The sequence below is a fragment of the Echinops telfairi genome, unplaced genomic scaffold (assembly GCF_000313985.2).
Source record: "Echinops telfairi isolate 266 unplaced genomic scaffold, ASM31398v2 ScPeMD7_7469;HRSCAF=8507_1, whole genome shotgun sequence".
Lineage (NCBI taxonomy): Eukaryota > Metazoa > Chordata > Mammalia > Afrosoricida > Tenrecidae > Echinops > Echinops telfairi.
In genome coordinates, this window is record NW_022111373.1 from 96279751 (window position 1) to 96289383 (window position 9633).

The 9633-nt window shown below is 42.7% G+C and overlaps 1 protein-coding gene across 1 annotated transcript in view; it reads right to left on the bottom strand.

Moving 5' to 3' along the window:
- The window catches only part of MAP3K1 (mitogen-activated protein kinase kinase kinase 1), a 76060-nt gene that overhangs the window by 4546 nt on the left and 61881 nt on the right, over nt 1-9633 (bottom strand). The window contains exons 10-18 of the mRNA XM_004703709.2: nt 9497-9618; nt 7481-7572; nt 7054-7243; nt 5625-6903; nt 4956-5108; nt 4164-4326; nt 2616-2747; nt 1679-1821; nt 852-983 (exon numbers count right to left, since the gene is read on the bottom strand). Of these exons, the coding sequence (XP_004703766.1) occupies nt 852-983; nt 1679-1821; nt 2616-2747; nt 4164-4326; nt 4956-5108; nt 5625-6903; nt 7054-7243; nt 7481-7572; nt 9497-9618 (2406 nt within the window). The remainder of the gene's footprint in view (nt 1-851; nt 984-1678; nt 1822-2615; nt 2748-4163; nt 4327-4955; nt 5109-5624; nt 6904-7053; nt 7244-7480; nt 7573-9496; nt 9619-9633) is intronic.

Sequence of the window (9633 nt, forward strand, 5' to 3'; positions counted from 1 at the left end):
GGAGCTGGTGGGAAAGGATGGAAGGAGGCCAGCACACAGGAGTGCTGTGGGGGCTGGGCGGCTGCGAGCAAAGTCAGCCTGGAGGAAGAGGCTGGATGTGGGCTGAAGGAGGCTCACAGGGGGAACCACATAGAAATGGGGCCGGGGAAGCATGCAGCCTGGAGGAAGAGAGTGATGACACAGAACAGCTCTGGTCAGAGGTGGCTGAAGACGGTGGTTAGACATCAGGACGGAAGAGATTACAGCAGGAGAGAGAGTATGGGGCCTCCCTCAGAGCACTAGCACTGAACTAATGGCCAGACCTGGGACTCTGTGAACTAAGGCTCACAGGTAATTTTGTTTACTCCTCATAATAATCCATGAAGCAGGTGCCATTATTGGACAAATGAGGAAACAGAGGGCACAGATAATCATTTTGCTACAGACATGTGGCCAGGAAGGATGAGGCAGGATTTGAAACCAAGCGGATTAGACTCCAGAACCCTTGCTGCTAACCACATGTCTGACCCAAAGGTAGAATGGACAGCACTTGGAAGTGGATATGGGCGTGAATTCTTGAAATAAAGCAAAGGGTAAATCAGAGTTTAAAAAACCCATTTTTGTATTATCTATAATATATGAAGGACTTCAGATTTTAAAAGTTTTTAATAGAAAGTGAAGTGGAAAACTCTTTAGTTTAAAAAGACAGATACAAAGTGCTACTTCTATTATGTTATATGCCACCAAGGTTCGTCACACCGTATAAATTCCCAGAGAGATCTACAGTTACAATGATTTCAAAGAAGACAACATTCTCACTATACGGAGAGTAAAAAGGGAAACTATGAGATCAATTTTTATCTCACCAGTACCTTAAATATCAGAGCAAGATGATTAGAGTGTTTTTCGGCATTCCAAGGAGGTTTGGCACAAGCCATTTCTATGATGGCACAGCCAACACTCCACACATCACAGCTCCGTCCATACTGCTGGCCTCTTAGAACCTGAAAGAAGGCAGAGGGTGAATTGGGAACTACAACCTGTTACAAAAAGAGAAAGCCCTTTGGGAGAACGGGTTCTAGGATTTTAACTCAGGGCACCACGAGTGACAGACAGCAATGCTCCTGCCTCAGCAATCACACAGGCCACCTGCTGCTGCTTGAGCTTGCTAACAACTCTGTTTATGTGGCAGAAAGACACTGGAGAATTGTGCGATTTTGAAGAGTCAGTCACATCACCGAGTCGCAAAGCAACACAACTGCTCTTGGTGACCTAAAGGGCAAGATGGCCACAATGACCACTGGGTACGAACAGGCCGTTCAGAGCAGCAGTGCTTCACTTCCATTCCCTACTGACGGATCCTGCTTCTGTGTGCACATCTCTCTGTGGAACAGAGATAACCTTCTAATAAAAAACAACACAGGGGCCCTACAAGACAGTGGATCTGTCCCACCACCGGGCGTCTGAGGCTGCGAATCTTTCCCAGAAGCAGACAGCTTCACCTTTCTCCTGTGAGCCACCTGATGGACTTGAACTACTACTCTTGTAGTCAGCAGCCTAATAATTAGCCCAACATGTCACCCAGGCTTCTTTCTGATATATAAGCATGTAACAGATAGCAATGCAAAGAAAAGGGGTATAATGCTGTTATGCAGAACTCCAAAATATTTTGTCCTATCACATTAAAAGCTGCTCTTACCTCAGGTGCCATAAATGCAATTGTCCCCAGTAACTGTCCCTGAAACTCTCCGGCACCAGTTCCTTTTGACGCCAACCTGGCTGCAGCTCCAAAATCTGCAATTCTAAGCCTCTGACCTGTGCTGTCGATTAGCAAGTTAGCACCTGTCAACAAAACAGCAGATGATGTTGCCTGTGAACAACCATGCTGACAGACGGCAACCCAGGGAAATACTCCAAAGCAAGTGAGACCGTGGAAGAAGGAAGCATGCAGCTTGTCAGGTCCAGACAAGGGAAGTGTCCACTTCACGTCACTCCCTTACTGCTAAAGGAACAAGGTCCTTACAGTACAAACAGTACCGAAACCGCAGGGGAAAATTCTGAACAATGCATTCGGTACCAAGGCATAAGCGAAACTTCAAGATTGATTCCCAGTGCAATTTCTTCCCCAAGTCTGAATTTGGTCATAGTTTGTGTTTTAAGATAAAGTTCTGTGGAAACCTACTGACATCGGCCCATTCAAACTATATATATGTAATTTACAATTACAGCGAGGTTAAGGAATGACTTCCTAAAATTAATTGAATGCAGCACCTCAAACCTGAGCTAACGAGATTCATGACAGAAAACTAAAATCGCTCTTGATAAAAGTGGAAATTGCATAAGATTATAAAATGTTTTCCCTGTATTTCTCGGTGATATCTCAATTTATTCTAAATAAAACTGGCAGTGGGAACTTTCTTGGAGGCACGAGGCATAAGGATTCAAGAAACCGGGCTCTATAAATGACTGTGTCAACTGGCAGTCCCGGTCTCTTGTGGATTCAAAATCCTTCTATTCCTTACTCTAGTCGGAAGAACCAGTCGCACAGCTAATCTCAAGTTGGAAACTATCAGCAAAGTTCTTAAACTGCACCCCTTTTCTTCTTGCCATTGGGTAATAATGCGAAGAATCCCTACCTTTGACATCTCTGTGAATGATCTGGTTTTCATGGAGATACGAAAGGCCACGAAGTAACTGTTCAGTGTAATTAATAACTACCGATTCCTTGAAGGCTCCATATTTACTCAGCAAATGAGCCACAGACCCGCCTACAGGACAAAGCAGAAAAAGTCACCATTAAAATAAACTTAAGCCACAAGTAAAAGAGTTTGTCACGCTGTGGCTACTTAAGTCTACATTGCGTGGAAGATCGCACTCACTTCTGAAATGTTAGATTTATAATCTACCTCAAAAGTAAATTAGATTAATTAGGTTTTAATTAAAAACCAACACATCTCTATATCATCTCCAAAACACAGAAACTGGGAAAATTTTCACAAAATCCTCAGAGACCTGCTTTTTTAGAGCTCCGTGACTCCAGAAAGCCTTAAAAACGATCAATTCTGATCAACATATAACTCCTTTCCAGGGGGCAGAACAACAGAAAAGTGGGTGCAGGGAGATAGCGGTCAGGGTAACACATGAAAAAATTTTTTTTATAAATTATCAAGGGTTCATGAGGGAGGGAAGTTTGGCAGGGATGGGGTGGGTTGTGGGTGGGAATGAGCTGATACCACGGGCTCAAGTAGAAAGAAAATGTTTTGAAAATGATGATGGCAACATATGTACAAATGTGCTTGACACAATGGATGGATGTATGGATTGTGATAAGAGCTGTATGAACCCCCAATGAAATGATTTAAAAAAACCCCAAAACCAAAAGATCAATTTTACACGGAACTCTTTGAAATGTGCCATTCGCCTGACTAACCAAAGTACACACATGTGTAACGACTACAGTCCAGTCCCAGTGCGTGTGACCGAGCAGAAGCAAAGCGCCTGGGGAGAGGAGCCAGACGACTCGAAAGTAGGCTCTGGGAGTGACTGGATGCCTACCGGCTCCTGCTTGGATCCAAGTCCCACCCTCAGCAGCTTCAGCTGAAATGGGTTTTAACACTGAGCCTGGCCGCTCCCATGTCTGTATGGGAAGGGCATCAGGTAATGCAGTGAGCAGCTGCTGGGTCCGCAGAATGCATTCTCCATATACACACAAGTCATGACGGTAAAGCAAGGACTTAACTTATTCATCATATCCCAAATCATTCATTTACTAGATTCCAGGATACAAATGAAATCCCAACCATTATTTTGCCTTGTGCTTCACTGCTAGCTTACTTGTAATGCTTCTCCAGCTTATACTTCAATAATTTTATGTTAAAATAATTTTATTTGTATACTGCCTCATTCCAAAAAAATGCAACAAATGTGATTACTGCTAACCACCTGGAAGTATAGGTCTTACACAGGGACTCTGTTGACTTTCAGTCCTTCATTATATTTAAATGAAGGACAAAGCATATGGCAACTTAAAAGTTCTTATTAACATGTTGGGGCCAGGTGCCTTTAGAAGCCTCTACCATTTGATAAAAATAAGTGTTCATTAAACGGTTTCTCCTAAATTGAGTATCAAACAAAAAAATTAAATCCATAAAACGTATTATTTATAATTTATCACATGAGCACACCTGCCATCCATTCAATGAAGAGATTGTAATTGCTCTTCTCACATGTGGCGCCCAACATCCTGATGATGTTGGGGTGATTCAGGTGACTCATCATCCGAATCTCTTCTCTCAGTGCTTCCACCACCTCCTCTTGCTCAGATGATGTGTTTCTGACATAGGTCACCTATTTTGAACAAATGTTTACAGAAATGCTTTGAATCACGTTGAGTTCCTAGTTACAATTTTCATGATCAGATCTAAAATGGACAAAATCTAAATCAGCCTGTACATTAATTAGCAGACAGCGTTTATGCTCATGGTTGAAGTGTCGGCACTTCACAAGCCAAGTCATCAGGCTCTTTTAATTAGGATCTAGGTTAGGAAGCTGTGATATACCAGAAAAATGACCAAAACCCCCGAGACAGAGCCAATATTCCAACTGTCTGCAGTGCAGTACAAAAAAGCCAAACTATAGAAAGAGAACAAACATGATTTGAAAATGGAAGCCTTATCATTCTCATACTTGTGCTCAGTATAAAAACGAACTACAGAATTCCCCATATGGTACCCCACCACAACATACTGCTAAACTAAAAAAAGAACAAAATGCTTCACAGGCCCATCTTACAATAATCATGCTTCCACTTTTAGTAACAGGGCAACTCAAGATGACGTGGGAACACTGCTAATTCCTACGTCAAAGTTCAGGTTTCTTAGCGTTTACAGAATCGTAGTATATAGAAAGCTTCTTACTTGCTCACGTCTCATTTTATAATTCTAGTCATTTCACCTATATGCAGCCTAGATGGTTACCTGTTTGACAGCCATTAAAGTTCCAGTTCCCACATCTTGAGCCTGATAACAAGAAGAAAATGCTCCCAGGCCTATCTGCTGGCCTTTTAGCCACTCCGTGTCTTCTCTGTATGGCTGTTTTGCTTTGGTGTGTCCTGGCAGCGTCTCTGGTGTCTACATGTTAGATGGAAGCAATATTTTTACTGGCAAAATGTAACTTCAGTCTAGTTTCCCAAACCACCGCCAAACTTGTCCTCTGAATGGACAGTATTGGTGACCAATGCCAAATGCAGGTGTGATCACCACATTACACAATCCAAAATGTCTTCAAAATTCCCAAGGAATATTTCTGCTCAGTGACACAACCAAACTCTGCCCGCAACCTGATTCCAACTCACAGAGTAGAACTGCTCCTTAACGTTTCCCAGACGGTGCAGACTTATGGGGCCAGACCACCTTATCTTTGTACCGAGCAGCAGCAGCTGGTGGGTTTGAATCGCCAACCTTGTGGTTAACAGTCCAACACTTGACCCAATGCCTAACTATGCCACCAGGGTTCCTTGATATAACTAGTAATTCACTGCGCAAAGCCTTACAACAGAGAATTCACGTGAAAAGCAGCATTTTCTGAATCAGATTTAGCACCGTCCATGAAAACTCTGTAATCGTTTAAAGACTCCCTGTACTTACGTCTGGCTGAATGATGATAACGTCCTCTCCATTTTCAATCTGCAGCTGAGGAACTACGGGGAGGGCGTCCTGAGAGGCTGACATTGCCATGGCGATTGCTAACGCTTCTTCTTCTTCAGCCTCCATCTTTTCTTTGCACTTCTGATTATGACTTACATCATCTTTGTATGTATCATCATTTTCAGCCTTTTCAGGCGACAGGACAGCAACTTCAGATTTAAAAGTTACCGTGGTGTCATTTGAAGGCAAGGATGCTTCCAGAAGGTCCTCAATGCTGGAGTTAAGCTCGGTATTGACGTCTAATCTGCACTTCTCCTCTACCGGAGTGAAGACCGTCTCATCACTGGGTATAACAGCATTACTACTGCTGCTACTGCCCACGCCGTCATCACATTGCGAAGTATTGCTCAGATCAAGCGTCATGCTATTTTTTGAAGTATCTCCCTGTTTAGTTGAATTGCCTGGGGTGGGTCGGGATGGCTTTGGCCTGAGTATATTACTGGAGGGCACGGGTCTTGACTGAGTAAAGATCGGGGAAAGTTTATCTGAGTCTTTGTTTTCGGAGCAGTTTCTCTGGAACTGCAGAGAAAACTTGCGCTGGGTTTGTGGCGATGCAGAAGGTATTTTACAGGGAGTGAATCCCTGAGGTCTATGCGGAGAGCCATCTGGTACAGTGCCAGCTGGTACAGATGGGGCAGATGAAGAAGGGGTGGACAAGGATGAAAACATTAACTGGGAATGAAGAGACAAAGGAGATGAGTTCAAACATTGGCTGTGGGGCCTGCCTTTCGTTTGAACCAGTGGCTTCGGTTGCTCTGTTGTTGCTGAACTAGGAAGTCCCACTGACACGCCGGCCAGTCTGTCAGAAATGTCCTCTGAACTGGCGCTCAACTTGGCAGCACACAGTCCCTTTCCAGTTTTCTCTCCATGGCCTGTATGTTCAAGGGAACCGTTCTCTGGGGTTTCTGGGTGGCTGTTAGAGGCCGATGCCTGCAAAAAGCTGTCACGGCGACCCTCTGAAGTGGCGTCTATGCCCAGCTGGATGGCTTCAGCAATCTCCACCTCATCTGCAATGGCCATGAGACGGCGGCGCATCCTGGCGAAGTGAGTGCAACTGGAAACGCTCAACATCCCTAAGAGTTTTGAAAACACACGGGGAACTGCAGTAACCATTCGCGCAGAACTCAAAAATATCCTTCGGGAGAGTTTACCAACCATTGAGTGAGAATTATCAATGGACTGCAGAGCAAAGGTTAGGAGGGACAGCAGCTTCTTATACCTGCAAGAAGAAAGAAACCACAGTCAAGGACTAGGTAAGTTCAAATGACTGTAAAACATTTGGAAACAACACAGAACAGCCAAAATGGAAATAAGAAGGGGGGGGTAGAGGTAGGGAAAGATAAGCAGTAACGTTCAGAAGAAAAGTTACCTGATTTCAACAGGCTCAGCTTGTGACACATCAGTACTGACAATATGAGGGTAAAATTCAGCAGGAAATTCCAATAACAGCCTATCTATAAGACAAAGGCGGCCCAGGAGGTCCTGCCAATTATTTGACTCAATCTGGTTTCCAAGAATGCAATTTAAGACATAATCAACACCGCCAATACCAATGGATCCTACAAAAAGGGAAGTACAAGTAATTAAAAATTATGATATTAAAATCTAAACTTAAGACGTGACCAAACAAAAATAATCTGTATTGATTTTAAGAGTTTTTCTCTTAGAATAACTCACATTTGCAACATTAAATTATTTGAGTCAATCTATAAAATTATTTTAAAATTCTGTCAATTAAAGATGAGCAGGTAAAACACTAAAACATGCTAGATTCATTTTAGGTAAAAAGTCATTACCAGATTTGAGTATTTCTCTACCAACTGCCAGTTCTCCTGCCTGGCCTTTGCATAATTCCAGCAGTGTTGATATGGACAGCTGACTGGTGCGGCTGAAAATGAGGGGGACAAAACATTAATTCTGCATCCAGGAGAGAATGTGCAGCAGCTGGCGGGTAGGAATGGGATGGCCTTGTGATAGATCAGGTTCAGTCTTTTCAGGACAAGTTCCTTTCCCACCATGAAAATCATTAATATGCTACTCACTGTATTAATGATTAGGTCTCATTTGAAAAAGTTTACCTTACTGATTCTTGGACAGCAAGTATTGATTTAAATATCAAACCAGACAAAAAGCTTATTTTCCTCTCTCTCTCTCCATACCTAGCTTGTAGAAAAGACTCAAATTCAGATATTTTGCATTCTGAATTTTCACTAGCAATCTCTTATATTAGAACCTTTCCATTCAAAACCCTTACACTCTTCTATACAGCCAGAGTGAGTTCCAACTATCATAAACTCTTACAGTATATTTCTTACTTGTTCAGTCACTCAAGTGACCAGGTAAACAACTATAAACTTCAGGATTTCACAGAAATGTACACACTCTAACATTGAAAAATGGTATGATTTCCCCCCCCCTATGCATTCTGTTAAGTTTTCCCATGTATTTTGTGATTTGCTCTTTAACAGTAATGAGACCTCTTAATATGTCTAATCAGATGTGGGGAGGAAGAGAGCCGCGACTAGAGAGCTCCGAATGGTGCAGTGGCGGAGGCCAGCCCCGAGGGATTTGGCTCTTCTCACCAACCGAGAACTGCTGGGATGCAAACACACGCACTGCCCATCAACTGTTTATTGGGGCTATGCTTCTCTCTCCCCCCACCCCAATATGTGACTATAAGTATTTGCTTCGATTGGCCTTACAGTGGTTCCTAACCACAAACCAAACTCGCTGCCAGTGAGCGGATTCTGACTCAGCGTGATCCTGTAAAGGGTTTCCAAGATGGGAGCAGTTAGCCTCATCTTTCTCCCAAGGAGCAGCTGGTGGGTTTGAACTGCTGCCCTTGCAGTTACCTGGCCCATGTCTAATTCAGAGTGCCACTAGAGCTCCTTTAAAGTTTTTAGTGAGGCTATATTTTTGTTTCATGTTTTGTGATCCACCCCCTCCACCCAATAAAAACTATCACTTCTTCCCCCCCTGTAACTAATTTACTTTTGTCTTAATGCTTTTCTTCTATTTCAGGTACTTCATATAAGCAGGATCATACAACATTAATCTTTTTTGGTCTGCTCATTTTACTGACCATGCTTTCAGGCTCATCCACAGGTGCATCAAAACGTTTTTTATGGTTGAGTAACATTCCATTACATGCACACACCATCCTTTGTTTATTCACTTATTGGCTGTTCCTACCTTTGGGCTGTTAGTGATTATGCTTATAAATGAAACATTTCCTAGATTTTATGTTAGGGGAAAATAAGAGAGAACCACAGGTAGGCGAATAAAAGCGCAGCCTTTAAGCTTTCACTATTCTTACTTTTATTGGCACTGTAAAGTCATAAATCCCCCCACCCCTCAGTTATAGTTATTGTTTTAGATCAAGTTTCAGGGAAATTCTGAATGTGAACAGGGCTTTTCTTCTTTTTGTTTAGATCCAGAAAATATAAGGTGTAATAATAAACACAATGATTTATCTCACTGAATACTAGCTCGTGTGATCTCATTTTCTAAGTTACTATTCTTACCAACCGGCCCTCAGATAACAAATGCTACTTTAACACAGGAGGGCTCGATCACAGCAGAGTGACAGTGTGGAGGTCTCGGAAGTCTGCGATTGTGACTATTACTTGCCATCATTTCTTCTCTCGTAATCGTTAAGATTGCTTTTTTCAAAGAATTACTATTTGAAATGTCACATTAGAAAACAATACTCAGACACTCTCTCATTAAATACATCACGCATACAGTGTGAGGGGCCACGCGAGACACATCTAAAATCAGATGGCTGCAAGCAGCTCATCAGTAAGTCCTACCTGTTGGCATCTGCACACTTGACTAGAATGGTGTCTACAACGGGTCGGAGAAGTCTCTGAAGTTTGATTCTTTCTGCCAAACTGTGGCAAGGAGTATATACCAGCATGGCTCGTAACGTTTTCTGGTGAGAAAAAAA